Source organism: Pavona decussata, unplaced genomic scaffold, assembly GCF_977016875.1.
Source record: "Pavona decussata unplaced genomic scaffold, jaPavDecu1.1 SCAFFOLD_87, whole genome shotgun sequence".
Taxonomy (NCBI): domain Eukaryota; kingdom Metazoa; phylum Cnidaria; class Anthozoa; order Scleractinia; family Agariciidae; genus Pavona; species Pavona decussata.
In genome coordinates this window covers 3379312-3396692 of record NW_028145504.1, presented here as the reverse complement: position 1 = coordinate 3396692, position 17381 = coordinate 3379312, and the positions used below count along the sequence as shown (strand labels likewise).

Sequence of the window (17381 nt, the reverse complement as noted above, 5' to 3'; positions counted from 1 at the left end):
AATTTTAACTTTTCTAGATGTCGGGGTTTTGTTTTTTCGCACCAAAGACTTGGTTATGTAACGTGTCGATTCGAACAAGCTTGTCGTATGATGGCTTTATAGCGCTCGAAGACAGCTGTTTTCAAGAAATCGCTGCATTAAAACCAATGTTTGGCATAATATTCAAGCTTATACATGGATTGGTTTTGCGTGAACAAAGATCCCTACATTTCTAGTTAAGTTTTTATTTAAGCTTAATGTTATCTTTACACCCAAAATGTTTCTTCGCTAAGTTAGGTTGCGTTAAACTACACTGGGCATGCATGTACGAAATTGATCCTTGTTTTTTACACATGCCGATTATATAGCAAAACATGTTGTTTGATTCAAAATTTAATTTCTTTAAAATTGCCTTCCAGTGGCCAAAATTTTAAGCAATTATTTGGGTTTCCCTTAGAAATTGATATGGAATATTGCTTTTAAGCTTAAATTTTGACTGATGCCGAGTTCACTTGTTTATAGTGAACAGTGTCGATCTGTACTGGCCTGCAAAATAATTTTCAAAATTAAACTAAAAGCATAATCTGGAGAATGTTCGCTCCCTTTTATGATAATTTTAGTTTGTAAGTTCCTAGCGCGGCTTAGAATGTAAACGGTATTTGACCTAGTTTTGCTTTTAGATGATGCTAAGTGCTTTCTAGTGTTTTATTTGGAAGAGAATGGTGTATTTATAGTAGGCTCATTTGAATTTCAAAGTAGATATGTGGCTAAAAGGAGCACAAATGCTTGATACATGATTTGGAGATTTTTGTCCACAAAATGGCTTCACTGTGTTGGTGAACCATGAAACAAGTTAAATTATATTTCTGATATGATACTGTTGTGTAATTTCATTTATACATAAGGAGCGAGATTTAATCTAACTGTAGGTACTGGAGATTTTCATAAATTCTTGTCTGGAATAAGTAATGTGTGATCATTTTGGAAGCGCTTTGAGCAATGTTATCAAGTGATTATCTGAAAGACAGAGCAAACCATAATTAGTTTTTAATATTTTTGCCAAGACACAAGGGAAAGACTTGAAAAACTGGTGGATCAATTTCAATAATCAATTTCAACTGGACTGTTGTTATTTTTAGTTTTCTATTGGTGGAGGTGTGACGTCTGGCTGTTAAGTGTTAGTTCATGTAAATGTAACTGACATTGGCCCTGGCCTTTCAAAAATGAAAGTCATTTGCTTATACTTTCATGAAAGCCAGCAACACAGCAGGCGATTTACAAACTCGAGCTTGTTGCAGCAAAGTTGATTACCATCAAGCAACATAGGTAAATTTCATTGCCACAATTTTTTTATCAGTGATTTTGACACTAGTGATGTGCCAGAACTGTTCTTAGCAATTTCTATCACTTTTGTGATATTCAGGATTGCTCATGAAAATTGCCATGGTGGTAGCAGATGCATGTGAGAATTTTTGTTAATTACCATGACAACCACATGGATTGACTAGCATGTTACCTTCATCTGAAAGAGTCAGGGTTGTGTGTTCGTAATTTTCAGTATCTGGATAAAAGCCTTCACTGTGAGCATTCACATGAATGTTGTGTGGATAAAATCATTGCGGTACGTGACCATTCAAATGAAAGCTGATAAGTAGCCATGTATTGTAAAATCCATGTATTGTTGTTTGCCGCTGTGCAAGGTGGGTTTAGCTCTTCAGGACCTTTGGATGAAATCCTTTAGTTCAAGTACTCAAATTAAAGGTATGCAATGAGTAGTTCTTTCCTATGTTGACAGCACTGGTTGTTTTTGAAGTTGAATTTGCTTTTATTTTAAACTTGTCTGTTGGAGAGAGTAAAAGGGATAAACTGTATTTTAAGATTTGTTTGATCGGCAGGCAGATGCAGTTGGCTTTTATGATTTTCAGGAGTATGTGAAAGGTTCACTTTACTTCACTTTAGGCTATTTCAATTACAGTATGTACATGTAGCCTTCAGATTGTTAACCTATCAATATCAGATTTTAATATTGCTTACACTGTAGAGTGCTGTGCAAGGTGCAATATTCTAAAGTGCAGTATTATTGCAAATAAAAATATATTGGATGGTGCATAAAATTTGCTGTTCAGTACATCAAACCTGGTGCAAAAATTTGGTCAAAGAAGGTTTTGTTCCCATTACAAGGAGATTATTTTTTATAACTATGGAATATCTTTTACGAACATCGCTGTATTACAGATGTATTTTGAAATCATTCTCCACCACACACCTGACATTAATTTAAGCTGCTATCAAGGGAACTTTTGAGAAGTTCCTGACCATATTATTTAAAAATAATAACTATTCTTAATTTCAAACCACCAATTTATCATTAATTTTTTGTTGTATGTACACATTTTGGGCCCCATTTTATGAAAAAAAGCTCTTTACATTTCTGAAGGGGGCCCCTCAAACACAAAGTTTTAGAATAAATCTTTGTTTAATATTGCTTACATGTACGTAGAGTGCTCAATATTTTATCTCTCATGAAAATGTTACCCTATGTTACAGCCAAATACCTCATTGTTTTGGACACTTCCTTGTTCTGGGGCCACACACATGCATTCTCTGTTTTACTATCCTTTCCAAAGGTGTCCTTGTTAACCAAGTCCACTGTTTCAATTTTCTGTAATTTGTCTCTGGATAGACTGGCCTGTGGCAGCATATTTGCCAGACAAGGTTGTGGGTGGGTGTGATAGATGATTAATTAAATGCAAACATTAATTGTATGTGTAATGTTCAAGCAAGAGTATGGTGAAGTGAATGGACCAGGTCAATAATATTTTATTTTTCAAACCTTTCCAAACCGCAGTTAAGAAAAATTTATTTACAGTACATGTAAATGTGCACAGAGACAGTCATTGAAAATTAATGTTCCTTGGTACTCCAAAGTGTATAAAAGGGTGAAGTTTTTTTGAACAACTATAAAGTGACCATCATTGAAGAGATAGCTCAATACCAAAAGCAGTATTTTGTAACTGTTTTTGCTCCATGCACACAAAGACAATCTAGACGATGACAGAATTTTGTCTTTACCTTGGGTAATTAAATGCAAATAGATTCAGACATGTACATACTTAAGTTTGTGTGCCTGTCGATTTTTAATGGAAATTGACCCAGGCATTCTGTTCCAGAGAAAGGTATTAATTAGTTGAAACTAACCAACAATGTTTTGTAGGCAGTTAATTTTTTTTTCGGATGTACCTGTGGTTAATATTCCAAACAGATAAGTAGCCTGGCAATACTTACATGTACATGTAGATTGAAGATTTAGGACATCCTTTGCATGTGCCATGCTCTGTTGACACCAAGGATGTTAATAATTAACAGTGCTTTGAAAAGCTGAAGAAAGTTTCAACTCTTTTTTGAAATCTTCTCATGATCCCTGACTTTTGAAGAATTATTATTCCCTCCATCTACTTTATTTTAGTTGTATTTTAAGGTTGTTGACATGTCTGCTGTTAAAAACTTAATTTGCGTAGAGCATGCTATATAATTCATTTGTGACATGAAAGAATAAAGTCACTGATAATGATCAGTTTTTTCAATATAGCTGGAATGTTGTTTATAGTTCCAAAAGACAGATGTCTCAATTGACCAGAGCCACTTAACTACATTCACTTTGAGTTTCATTTTTAATGAGTTAATTTGCCCCATATTGAGTCTTTAAGATATTCTACACACAATATAGTGAAAGTCAATAGTTATCTCTAATGGTAATTTAGTAAACAGTGCTTTTTTTCAATCACTGCCATGATTCTCTGTAATAGCAGCCTTCCTCTATACTGCATTACTACTAACAGTACATACAGTACACGTAGTAAGACAGTGCTACACGTACACTTGTAATCTCAGCTACTGAATTCCATGATCTGAATGATTTAGGCCTCACTAGCATACATGTGATGTTGTTGTAACGATGACTGCCAAGATAGATAATTTTGTAATTCAACATTTCCAATACTGAAGTGTATACTGCTATATTGCCCAATCCCATCTAATTGGCTTGTGCTGTTTACAGCATGTAAGATATATTTTCTCTAAGTTTGTTCTTAGTTTCCACTGGTAATTCAATGTGATTTCTGCTTGTTTAATCTGTCGGAGGGCTGGTAGCTGGCACACAAAGCGCACAGTCACAAGGCAAATTGTTTCATTGTATGATGAGTTGCCATGGCTTATTTCATTGATAATTTATACAGTTTATTCACATTAATGTCTACCTTACAAACACCTCAGTTTCTAATTTTAGACATAAACAATTATTAATGCAAGAGTTAAAATCCCAAAGAAAGTCTCTTACTAATATTAAGCAACTGTACAAACTGATGTGAATATATTTTAATGGCCTAATACAGTCCTAGCTCTCACGAGTCTCCTGTAACTCAGTGGTAGAGCATCCAAAATTCGACTCCAGATAGGAACACTTGGATTTTTTCCGAGTATGCCTGTGTCACTTACTGAATAATACATCATTTTCATTCTTTTATATCACTGGGAATTTTTATAGGTTGCTTTTCTTTTTTCCTAAACATTGCTTTTTCTTAAATAAACTGTTGTATTGTGAGACATAATCATTTTTTCTTTTGCCTTGGAAATTAAGGCTTTCAGTAATGCATGTAATGATAAGTGCTTGTCATACTGTGCATAGTGCACACATGGTTCTCAGTTAGTTTTAGAGTAGACAGCTTGGAGTTAGAAGTACATGTAGTTTGCTTAGCAGATGAGTGTTTATGCAGGTTTAATAAAAACCTATGAGCCTTTTCACGTTATTTAATTAGATGGCTCAAAATTGGAAGTAGCCATTTTTTTAGCTGTCTGGCGGCGTTTTAAGAGGACCCTGTGTATAAGTAAGCACATTATCCAGTGATCTTCTGAGGTAGTTACATGTAGTTCTGTTAGGTTTGTTAGTAAAATCTCTGCTTTCAATCAAATAAGCCCCAAATGTAGAAAGGTTGTACAAATGAAATTATTGTGACTAAAAATGATTTTCACTGTGCCTTCAGAGACATTTTTACAAACATACGGCAGTGCAATTTGGCTGAATTTTCGTATTCATGATTCTTCTTACTGGAACAAATTTTCACAGAACACTGGTGGTCAAATGTGCTTGTTTTGAATCTGTTCGCAAAAAACATGCACAGGTCATGAATCATACAAATCCAGATTTAGATTTAATCTGACGAATCCATTTGAAGTGTGGATTTTATGGTTTCATGATCCGTTTTTCGATTTTAAGTACATTATGTAATAATTTAAAGAAAAAATAAAATTCCCCCAAAAACTTACCCTTAGGACTTAGCATGTGCTGTTGTCTTTTGATAAAGCCTTAGCTTATACTTGAAGAAACTGAGTATATTCTGACTGTATAATACCGTAGATGTTTACTTTGTATGTGTAAAACTTGTTGTACTTTTGTGGCTAGATTGATGCAGCTATTCATTTCATTTAGTACTATTCACGAATTTGATTGTGTTGATCAATCCTCTTTTAGATTGAATGTTGGATATGCTGGAGGATGTTCCAGAATTGCTAGACTAAAGTCAGAAGATGAAGTGGAGAAAGCCAAGTCTTCCTTTTGCTTTGATTTTATCCACTTGTAATTTCAGGTAAATATTTTTTTATGTTTTGGTGTATTGACATCTGTGTAAGTACAATGCAGCTCAAAGATTAGAGATCTTCGCATATGCATACCATACTCAAGTAATATGTGTGTTTTTTATTCAGTGTTCCAGGTTAGTGTGAAACCATGCCAGCCCTTACAGCCAATTCTGTCACACTAGATGAGATTCTGGAAGTCCGTGCTGGTCCTTTAAAAGAAGATGAACTTTGGGCTGTACTCTCTCAAGCAAGTGAGGCTTTGCAGGATGTGCTCATTAAAGGTAAACTTGCAACAGATGTAGTTTTAAACCCAAAATTGCTTTATTAATAGTAATTTATAAATTCAACTAACACCTGTTAAAGTCTTTCCCAACCCAGCCACTCCCATCCCATATGCAACCAGTCTCCACAAGATTGATTTTGGGCAAAATAATGTTTCTCTTAGATACTGTAGTTGCACACTATCATAACCGTTAATTGCTAATTATTTCAAACTTTTCCTCATGTGATGGTCATGTGTTTCATGGTCGGTTTGAGCCTACTATAAAATTGTTTTTGTTGTGGATGTCCCTTGCACTGAATAATAAAGTGAAGAAATTCAACCAAGTGTGGGTAAATGGCAGAAGTAACTCTCATAAATGACTCTGTGTCCCTCAAGACTGTCACCTGCATAATGGTTTCTTGAAACTGAGTGTGTTTTTTCACAACAAATACAGTATAAAATGAGTTGTTTTCACTGACATCCAACTACAATAATTGTTTTGTTTTACCAGGTAAAGCAAAAAGGAAGGGCTTGCTCACCTACACAATTACTCCAGAAAGTTTACTTCTCTGCCATAGTGGCAAAGTCAAGTTTTCACTGCATACAGGTAATCTTTCTCCAGCAACAATTATGTTGAGTTGCTATACAGTGTATTGTGTATCAGATGGTAGTTTGAGATCTTACGTGTATTCAGTATTGTATTAAAGCACTAATTGATTGTATGAGGAAGCCAGTTCATGTACATTGGTGTTTGGTAGACGTATTAGTGTTACTAATATTAGATGGCATTATTTTTTAACACTATTCTCTTATATTTGTGCATCTTGCTGGGTGATTGACAATGATGAGTTTTCTCCCACTTATACTGATCAATGTTGATAATGTGACGACACATTGTTACACCTCTTAAATTCTGAGGTCAGCACCCAGCAAGCCTAGAAATCTTATAGGAAAATAAAGAGTGTTTGGGTATGTTTTAAACTTGTATGTTTGTTGTAAATATTCATTTTGCAGTTTCATCAAGGAATCGCTCCTTTACTGCTCCTGAAATGTACTCAAAACACAGCAAACCTATCGGAAGTGAAGGAACCCTAGAGAAGGTATCATTTACTTGTGTGTTTTGTGCCATTGCGATTTACATATAAAAAAAAAAGGTGATTGTCTGACTGCTTGCATGCCTTGCTAGGTGATTGTCAGTGATGACTTATTCTCCCACTTATGCTGATGAAAGTTTTGTGATGGAAACTTTTGATCACCTCTCTAGTTCTGAGATCATCACCCAACAAGGCCATAAATCTTCAGCCACGAATCCTTTGAAATTACTGTTTGTGGTAATTGGAATTCTGGTTATTTCATACTGACCATTGTTGTTTATAATGATTGACAGATCTGTATTTACTCGCTGGGAATGACATTGTACCATGCAGCTGAGTATGAAATTCCTGTTGGAAAGGTGAGTTTTTCCTTACCAAGTAAATAAATTTTAGCTTTAATACATCAGTAATAATTATTGTCATAAACACCAGCTCACTTTTGAGTGTACTGTGTTGCATTTGGTAATCTGGTACTTGATGTTTTTAATTTCTTTCACATTTACATTACAGCCAGTCACTTTGAGTGAGAGTTTAGAAGCTATTCTGCTCTCCATGTGTGAAGAAAGTTCTCAGTTGCGGATTCGCCTTTCAAAGGTTCTTGAGGTACAGCAACCTTTCTTCAGCTTACTGATAAAGTGAAATTACAACTAGTTATCTGTAGGGAGTCCTACTTTAATTTCTTCAACACTGAAAGAAAATATGAAAATGTTTGAGATGCATACCGCTTACATGTATGTAGGGTTGTGTGAAAACTGCTGATATTTATTATATTTTTTTTGAATTTTAGCAGTTAATCCTTAAAATTCAGGTTAAATGAGAACAGGGATTGTCAAGGGTGAAACTTGTATTCATAATATCCTTGTTGAGAATACTTTTTTGGTATTCCAACTTTTCTTCTGCTAAATAAAAATTAATCAACCCGTCAAGTTATATATTTTTACTTCAGGGACCATTTGGTGACTTACTCTTGAGATTTATTAGCCTACAGCTGTAGGTTGGCAATTCTTGACAACTTTCAGGTTGCCAGGATCAAAATTTCAGTCACTGTGGCACCAAAAATGGTCACAACTTGGAGAGTTGAAAGTAAAACTATTGTACTGTGGCATGGACACCATCCTGTTAAATTTGCTGTATGTTGTAATAAACGTATCTCTGAACCTTACATAGGTGTGTTACGGACATCGTAAAAGACGGCGCTTTTGTGGCCTCATTGCTGCCTTGGTGACTGCTGTGTTAGGGGATGATGTACCAGATGTAAGTTGATTTCTTGAATTTTGAACAAGCGTATATTTTGGCAATGGAACTTTCAATCCTGGCCAGTTGAGTAAGGGACACAGACTAGTTTTGAAAGTTTTCCCCCGTAAACTTTGCCTCAACAGAGTCAACATCTTTGCTGTATATACATGTATGTCGCTTATTGATGTAATCCCCCCTACCCCCTATTCAATATTGAGCAAATAACACATGTGGATATCACATGCATGTCTTTGTTCATCAACGATGGGGGGGGGGGGGGGGTGGAACTATGTCTAGACCAGCCCCACAGAGGCCTCCATCCCAATAATTTTGGCCAGGATTGTTGTCCAGATGCCTCTTCGATTCCTCTGCCTATTCCAGGCAGAGTGAAATACATAGGTGACCCCAACAGCACCACGAAGACCTACGTGTAGCAGGTATACTGGTTAACTAAATGTAACCCCTCTGTCTTCTCCAAATCTGAGCAGAAGTCCAACCACATTGATCATTCCATGGTCTAAGAGTTATGACACAATATCAGCCAAAAATAATAGAAAAAGTCACATCAACAGACTTAGCCAACAAACAAAAGCATCTTCAGGACTTCAACAGGGTTGCTCAGCAGACAAACTGTCAGCTATAATAATTGATAACATTTAAAAGTTATTAATGAGTGTCTGTTACTGGCAATTGAATGTCTATTGTCAGTTAGTTTTTGACTGACTCTTTACCTTGATCTTTATACAAGTTGTCCTCCTCTCACATGCCCAGTCTATAGGTGAACAATGTCATGTATTTTGACTTCCTTGGAACAATTAAATTAGACAATACTGCTACTGGCTATGATACAGGGCAGCGTCTTTCTGCTAAATACTGACCAGTACCATCCCACTCCACTGACTGTAGACCTTTGCTTGTCGCATTCGTGGGAACTGTTAAACAAACAGCTTCTGATGTTTGTAATCTTGTCTGACAGAATGACGAAGACGATCACAGTGTTGATGAAGAAACAGTGCAAATTAATCACTCAGAGTTCTTGAATGGAGAGGTAAGATTTTGCCAAATGTTGTCACAGAATTCCCCACTCCAGAAACTATGTTGTAAAGGGGGGTTTGTACACATGAGGGATTATGGGCTGACAGATGGAAATTGTGCTGATGAATAAGTGCATTTCTTGGCAGTCAGTTGTATAGGAAATACTCTTTTAAGTGAAATATTTTTCACAAGAGCTATGCTACCTGGAGAAAATGCCAAAAATGCACTTATTTGTCAGCGTGATGTCCATCCGTCTACCCAAATGATCTCATAATCCCTTACTCATAGCAGTCTTCTCATAGTTTCTGGAGTGGAGTCAATTGGGCTGTATGTAAAAGAGCTGTTTACAAGTGACATTTACATCATTTTTTGTCCAACTGCTCCTTTTAGGCTCCCTCAGCCAGCCCTGATTTAGTGAGTCCTCGAAGCCTTCCCTCCCCACCTCCCTCACAGATCAGCACGCAGGCTCAACCAACATCAGAAGAATTGGTAGGGTCTAACTATCGTCGTTCAGGCTCACCGACTGAGGTAGCACTGATCCCTCGCCGAAGCAAGCAGCCTCACATTCTAGGTTAGTCTGCAACTGTTTACTTAGTTTTCCTTGAACATGTGCCAGACAGCAGTCTAACCCAAGACTTCTGTACACCATATGCATTCAGCCCTGAACTCAACTGAACTGAACTTCAGGTTTAGGTAATCATTTAGGATGTGATGAGGTATGTAACTTCAAAACTTTGACAACATTGTTCAATGTCTTATTCAATGCTGTGTTTCTAGAGCTTCTCAGTGCTGGCAATCATCAAGTGGTAGTTGTTTCAATACTGACTGCTTTCTTTTGTTAAGTGTTTATGCAATTGCATTGTTTGCAAACCTGTCAAAAACAATAATGCACAGTAAAGTAAGCTTCAAGTAAAAAAATCTGAAAAAATCACTCCCTGACAGTTTGTTCATGTCATTACCCATGAATTTTTTCCTTTTACTTTCCAGATAAATACAAGGATCACCTTGAGCGTGTGAGGAGAGACAGGAGTCAACCAACATCACCGTCTAACTTATCTAATGGCTTGGCCAGTATTGACCAATCACAGCAAGATCTTTATGGCCAATCAGAATCCATTCTTGACCAGTCTTGGTCCAGTGCACGTGATGAGTCGAGGCCAAGTAGTTCAGTCCCATTCCATAATGGCTCATCAAGGAGCCCTCTTCCACTATCTAACTCAAGGAGTTTGAGCAAATATAGACAGAGCACCCAACGAGATGACACACCTGAGGACAGGTATTTTGAGGGCCCTGCAGAGAGACGAATTGATCAGTCTTGGTCCAGTATCAATGATCAGTCAAGGCCAAGTAGTTCAGTCGCATTCCAGAATGGCTCATCAAGGAGTCCTCTTCCAGTGTCTAACTCAAGGAGTTTGAGCAAATATAGACAGGGCACCCAACGAGATGACACACCTGAAGCCGGGTATTTTGAGGGCCCTGCAGAGACACGTTCCTCTGAGATACACCGAAGCCCTGATTTGGTCTCTGCTTCTCGTAAGTTTATTTTTTTAGTACTTTGTTTGTTCATTTAGCTCTCGATATTTTATATGTTTTGGTTTAAAAACTTTTTTTTGGTTTTTTTGGTTTGTTGGTCTTCTTATTCAGCATATTGTTATCTGTTAAACTTCAGGAACTTCAACTCTTCGTCGTTATGACAGTGATGTGTCAGTCACGGACACTTCCTCCGTGGTGTCTGGTCCACAGTCATCCATGCTGTCGGAGGGCCGTTCCTCCATGATGTCAATCACTCAAGGTAGCTATGCACCTGATTCCTATTTGACAGATGGTTATGAGAGTGAAAATTACATGACTGCAAGCATGGGGAGTTCAGTTTCAAGAGCAGCATTCAGAGCTGGGAAAGATCCTCGAATGCCCAGGTAAGTTTTTTCACTGTTTTACCTTTCATATTAAATAATTTTAGTTTGCAAGGGGTTGGAGTAAGTACATGTATGTGGGGCTATGTGACAATTACCTTGACCTGCACTTATAATTATTTTCCTGAACCAAAAACAGAACATTTTTTTTTTTAATTTTTAAGACTTACAGTGTATTTTGGCCATTACAACAGCCATCATCAATTATGAAATAGGTTTCAGTATTGTTCCCTGTTATCCAGACCTTTTACCTGAACCAAAGTTCATTGACTGTGCAAACTGAAAAGTGGTCGTATCAACTGACTTGTACATGTAGTGTAAAGGTAAAGTTGCCACCTAAGAGATTCAATAGGTGATCTGTTTTAAGTGCTGGTTCTTTGTCAGAGTGAGTCAAGGAATAAGGAGCTATTGGCGGAGTCATGGTAACTTGAAAAGCAGTAAAAAATGAATTGAATGTAAAATGATCTTTGATTATGTGAGTGCCTCCATCTATGACTTACAGCCCTGTGAAAGAGCTGAATTTCTCAACTCAACATTAAATGGAAGTGACTTTGTGTTTCATTTTGCTTAGTGATCGTCAATATTCTTCAACAATGGACTTGAGAAAACAAGTTCTGAGTCAAAAGAGTTTCCCTGCTTTTGATACAGTGGATCATGGGAGTAGAGCACCTCAGCGTTTCCTCTCTGTACCAGACATACATGTCAGTAGTGAACCTCAGAAAAGTACAAAAAACAGGAGCGGATCAAAAACTAAACTAGGGGTGAGTGTGATGCTTTTTAACGTTGCACTACTTTCAATATGAGCTGGCTCCTGTGGGAGCTCTAGTGGGTATTCTTTTGTGAATCGCCGACTGTAATTCATGTGACACTTGAGCCAGATTTAGCCCAAAAGTTATGAACAGTGTACAATAATAATGCTGGTCTTTTAATAACTCATCTGAGCATTTTTTTTTTTTTTTTTCACACAAAAACTAATGAAAATGGTTCAGCGTCTATCATCTGTCAAGCTTTTAAATCTCCTGAGCAATTTATTTCTTGTACATTTCTTTGGTTGGAATGTAAGAGAGCACATTTCTAAGGTGTGTAATTTTTCAGAAATCCTCCCTGTTAAGATTTCAGATTTTTCCAGCTGTACTATTATATATCAATAACATGGACAAAAATGTTATCACCAGGAAAACTACTGGCAACTACAAAGGTGAATTAATTCCCAGTAGCAAGCTCTGTTTGGGTCTGCAAAAAACGTGATCTATTCAGCATGTCAGGGTTGTCTAAGTAACATGTCTGTCAGAATAAACACTTATAAATTTGAAGCTTACTAACTGATTTATTAACAAACTTAGCACAATTTTAAAGTGCCCAATCCTATCCTGGCAGAGTATTGAAGAAGGACTAATTGGCAGTAGTTTGGAGCTGTGTACCAAAATGTTATAAGCTTGATGCGAGGCAGTTTGTTGAGACCATGTACAGTTGACCGTATTTCTTCTCCTCAACAGACCTTCTTTGGTCCTGAGTTTGTTCAGGTCGCTGAAGATCCAAACTTGTCAGTTGTCAATATTTCACCGGTATGTAAATTATATAAGCATAAAAATATTGAGATAGGTAATTCTACCTGTGGATCAAACTGTGTTGTTATTTTTTTCAGAAAGTATCCATGTTGTGTTGCTGCTGTTGTTGTTGTTGCTTTCGTTCATGCTATCTAACCCTGCTGGCCATTCTTTATTTTGCATTCTCATTATTGTTGTAGCTTACTGAAATGGCAAACACTAGAGAAGCGGAGAGAATTTCTATCACTGGTTCAATGTTATAAGATAATTTTTTGGCATTGATCACCTCTCTTTCCCAGATTTCTTTGAGTTTGCCAAAAGTACTCGTACAAGAGCTAACCACGACTATAAACTTTATTTGAGAAGAGCGGTTTGTAATTGGTTCAAATATTCTTTCTTTATTTGCATTGTAAGGAAATGGAATGACTTGCCAGGATATGTTGTACATGCCGAATCATTATCTGTTTTTAAGAGTAGACTTAAAATTTATTTGAATATTTATTGAATCAGTAGCCATCAAATTTTATCTAGTTCTAGAAATTTTAAAATATTTTGCAAGTTTTTAGTTAGGGAAATTGCTTTGTAAAGGGTTAACCTCACGATTTCCCTTTTCAGGATGTTTTTTTTGTATTGTGTTGTAGCCTCCTGAATAAAATGTTATGTTATGTTATGTTATTCTCAGAGGAAAGTGGGTTCCGTACCACAAGGAAGACGACTAGTGACAGTAGTTGTCCTGAATGGACAGAACTTACAAGTTATGATTGAGGTATTGGCATAAAATAATATTTCATTCAATCTTAATTATTAAGCGTACCGTATTTTCCCTGAACTTGTCGAAGACATTGTGCACGTATGTGTTGTTGTTCAGTTTTATCCTTGGTTCGATTTTTATTTTCCTTTGGTTTTGTATAAATGGTAATTAATGTAAGATAATAAGTATAAAAACAAATAAAAATAAAAATTGAACCACAAGATATGTAATGTAATGTAATGTATATGTAATTGACCACTCCCCCTTGGGGCTTTCAGGGTCAATGAGCAACGGCTCTAATCAGATAGACCATGACACTGGGAACTCCACGCCCTACTCTTTTCGAACAGTGCCAAGGATTCTTTAACGTCCCACAGATTATTATTAGGAATAAGTGTTGTGAGACGGGACCTACGGTTTATCGTCTTTATCCGAGAAGACTAGAAACTCTGACCATTTGCAGATGTCATCACAAAGGCAGCACTTTCTCCTCAGTTATTTAAAGACCCTGAGTGTTGGTCCGGCCGGGGTTGTCAGTCTCAATCTGCACTAAAAATTATTACCATTGAGGGCAAAAATTACCCTGTCTTAACCAATGAGAGCATTGCATTTCTAAAAGCGGTCACGAGCGAGTAATATTTACGGGCTAGAGTTAACTTTACCACAGTGAATATTAGTCAATTGAATCATCATTTATTAGATATTGTTTCCAAAATTTTCAGGCCACTGCGACCACTCAAGGTTTGTTTGACCAAGTCATCAAGTATCTGGGATTAACAGAGAAGTTCTTCTTTGGCTTGACTCAACTCCAAGGTATGGAGATCAGTTGTTTGTACGTTTAGTTTGAAGGTTTTCAGTTGGGATGTGCACATCACTTTTATTGCTGTTGTTTTCATTCATTTGTTGAAGATGGTGAACACATATTTTTGGATTTGGATGTTAAGCTAGCAAAGTATGCACCACCAAAATGGAAAGAAGAGGTGAGACTTAAGTTACTTACTAGTTTAATTTAAAAATCATAACCAGTTGTGGGAAGGTTCCTGTAGGGAAGGTGGAGCTACATGAAAGCAAGCCAAGCACGGAGGATTGGAGGGTATCTCTGGAAACCCTGTGAGCAACAGCTACTTAGCACTTCTTCTCTTCTGTCCTCTCCTGTTTCGTCCTCTTCTGTCCTTTCCTCTCCTCTTCTTCTCACTGAGGCATCAAATTAACACCTTTCCATTCTTGATAAGGATGTTGGATACATCGAAACATCTTAATTTTTCCATTCTTTTGCAGGGAAAATTTACAGAAAAGTTTGTTTTGAACTTCAGAGTCAAATTTTATGTGGAAAACATTGCTCTGTTGAGGTAAAACTTACTGTAAACACTGGAGTATAAGCTGCATTTTTTGCCTAAAACTTTTGTTCAAAATCATGGGTGCGGCCTATCTATGAGAACATCTACAGAAGGTTACCTAAATCTGCAACTTCTGACACTTTTAGAAGAAATAACGACCATTTTAGCTACACACAGTGTTATATACCACAAGAAATGAAAACAAACAAATTGAGTCTGTCTTGGGACTGAGGTGGCAGCTAAGATTTCAGCGATATTTTACTCCTTTTACAATGCACATTTATTTCACAGTGCAAAGTTTTCTTATCTTTTCTCTTGTTTTTACTTCCTGGTACGTACAGCCATCAAAAGACCATTCATCAGTTTTACCTACAGTTGCGGCAGGACATCTTAAAAGGACAGCTTTATTGTCACGAGGAAGCATCTTTTATTCTTGGTGGACTTGCGCTGCAAGCAGAGACAGGAGACTACAATGAAGCTCTTGGAGACGAGTATTTTCTTCCTGAACATTACATGCCAAACAGGGTACGCATCACTTTTCTTTTCTAGTGAAAAGCTTAAGAAAAAAACCAACTCACAACAGTTTTCATTTTTAAAAATATGTTTCAACAGCTCTTCTGTCATTCTGTCATCTGATTGTCATTTTTCTTAAATTTTTATCGTAGTTTTAACTAGTCTGTATCTGAATACCTTGCATCCTTTAGCCTGACCAACTGGCTGTCAGTGTTTCTCAGGCTTGTAGTCATGTTCTCAAATCATTTATAATATTCATGAAGAGAAAACAAAGCAAATTACTTTCGTGAAGGAAGTTTGGAAATGTGATCTTAATTATCATGAAATTTGGTGAACGTTGCTTAGAGAAATTATTATTAATGATTTGAGAAACTATATTTAAGAACTGGGAAAATTGACAAGAAGGGGTATGAAACCCAATGGTACATGTATCAGCTTGAGTTAACCTTACCTGAATTAACTTTTGTTTCAAATTCATAACAATGGCTAATGCTACAATAACACAGTTTTTAGTGCTCAATTAAAACACAATGGTAATTACGTTTCACAGCAATAACTTAAGCTGGAATTTATAATTTTTCTTACAGCACACTTTATTCATATTTCAGATCATGGACAAGGTTTCAGTTGATCATGCCTCGCAACAGCTGCCACATTTCCACAAAACTTTCCATGGTATGTCAGATGAACACGCTGAGCTGGAGTTCATAAAGGAAGCTCAAAAACTTCAAGAATATGGAGTACATTTCTACAAAGTACAAAGGCAGCCTGTTCGCACTGGATCAGGAAAGGTGAGGGGTGTCGCTTTACAGCACAGCAATTCAAGGCTAGGAATTTCAACTCTCTTGTGATTCACGTTTTAAGTGAGGGACATACAGGATATAAAAAGCATTCATTATAACTTCTTTTTCAATGGAAATCACTGTAAGTGTTCTTTTGGTTTTTGCTGTATTGAGGAACCAAATTGTTGGTCATTTACCCTTTACATAGTAATTTATCTAAGTCCCAGTGGTGATCAACATCTCATAATAATTTATTATTTCTCCTTACAATGTCGCTGCTTGATTACACTTTTAAGCCAGGAGAATAAAGGAAGTAATATCATGGGTGACAAGTAACTCCTTAATATTGACGCGAAATTACAAAATTGCTATGGCAACGTTTCCTATATCTCAGTGCCAAGATGGCGTCCAGGTTTAAAGATGATAGGGATGAAAGAAGTTACGGCATTAAAAGACGCTGGAGAAACCTAAGCACTCGAAAGAGCACAATTAACTGGGTGAGGGTTTTTGAGAACTGGTGTGATGAAAATGGCTTGAGAAAAACCCTGAGATGGTTCTTCCTGAGCAGTTGGATAAAGTACTCGAGCGTTTTTTGCCTGTGTGTGTTAACAAGACGGAACTGACCACGATTGTGAGCGTAATTTGTCACCCATGATTTTAATTTAAGGTAATCAAATGGTATACTCGTGAAATGAGGAATTAATTTCACTTGCGTTTTGTCGAAATTCAGAAATTATTAGAATTTGACAAAACGCGCATGAAGTTATTTTCTCATTTCACTCGTCACCATTTGATTACATACACATATGCTAGTCACAATAAGTGTAATGCCTTGATCTTTAGACAAAATCTCCCAACTAGTAACAAGAAATATATGGAGGACAGTGAGGAGAATACACATGTTGATATTTGGGCTGAAATGGTTGCGACAAACATGTGTCTTGTTTATCGCTTGGAAAAATAACAATGCTGAAGAAGAGGGAATTACACACTGCTCGGGAAAGAAATATCAGTTATTTTTTTACATGTAGGTCACAATTCATGACTGCTCACATTTCAGCTTTTACGTACCGTAAAAATAACCACTTCTTTGTTTGTTTTGCACTTCAGCCCAAGAAGACTGACAGAGAGACAGTATGGATTGGAATCTGTGTTCGTGGTGTCACTGTATATGAGGTAAAAATAATCATCAATCAGAATGTTAATTTTTGTTTTAAACCGTTGTGGTAAATGGAGTCTTCTATCCAGTATTTGGGGAATTTGCCAAGGTATAAGAGCATTGTCTCTTCGATTCATGA

The 17381-nt window shown here is 36.7% G+C and overlaps 2 protein-coding genes across 4 annotated transcripts in view; both read left to right on the top strand.

The window, feature by feature from the left end:
- The window catches only part of LOC146474826 (tyrosine-protein phosphatase non-receptor type 13-like), a 62949-nt gene that overhangs the window by 284 nt on the left and 45284 nt on the right, over positions 1-17381 (top strand). For 2 of the 3 annotated variants that reach the window (XM_085116555.1, XM_085116553.1), the window contains exons 2-22: positions 1538-4155; positions 5507-5621; positions 5740-5894; positions 6387-6482; positions 6890-6975; positions 7263-7328; positions 7480-7572; positions 8137-8223; positions 9182-9253; positions 9631-9811; positions 10228-10773; positions 10910-11156; positions 11725-11914; positions 12650-12718; positions 13383-13466; positions 14174-14264; positions 14361-14431; positions 14730-14800; positions 15130-15313; positions 15910-16092; positions 17194-17259. In XM_085116555.1, coding sequence (XP_084972681.1) covers positions 5762-5894; positions 6387-6482; positions 6890-6975; positions 7263-7328; positions 7480-7572; positions 8137-8223; positions 9182-9253; positions 9631-9811; positions 10228-10773; positions 10910-11156; positions 11725-11914; positions 12650-12718; positions 13383-13466; positions 14174-14264; positions 14361-14431; positions 14730-14800; positions 15130-15313; positions 15910-16092; positions 17194-17259 — 2616 coding nt within the window. In that variant the 5' untranslated portion in view covers positions 1538-4155; positions 5507-5621; positions 5740-5761. The remainder of the gene's footprint in view (positions 1-1537; positions 4156-5506; positions 5622-5739; positions 5895-6386; positions 6483-6889; positions 6976-7262; positions 7329-7479; positions 7573-8136; positions 8224-9181; positions 9254-9630; positions 9812-10227; positions 10774-10909; positions 11157-11724; positions 11915-12649; positions 12719-13382; positions 13467-14173; positions 14265-14360; positions 14432-14729; positions 14801-15129; positions 15314-15909; positions 16093-17193; positions 17260-17381) is intronic. The other variant, XM_085116554.1, reaches the window with a different exon arrangement.
- LOC146474827 (catalase-like) overlaps positions 1-17381 on the top strand; it is a 164635-nt gene that overhangs the window by 136392 nt on the left and 10862 nt on the right. The gene's annotated exons all lie outside the window — the stretch shown is intronic.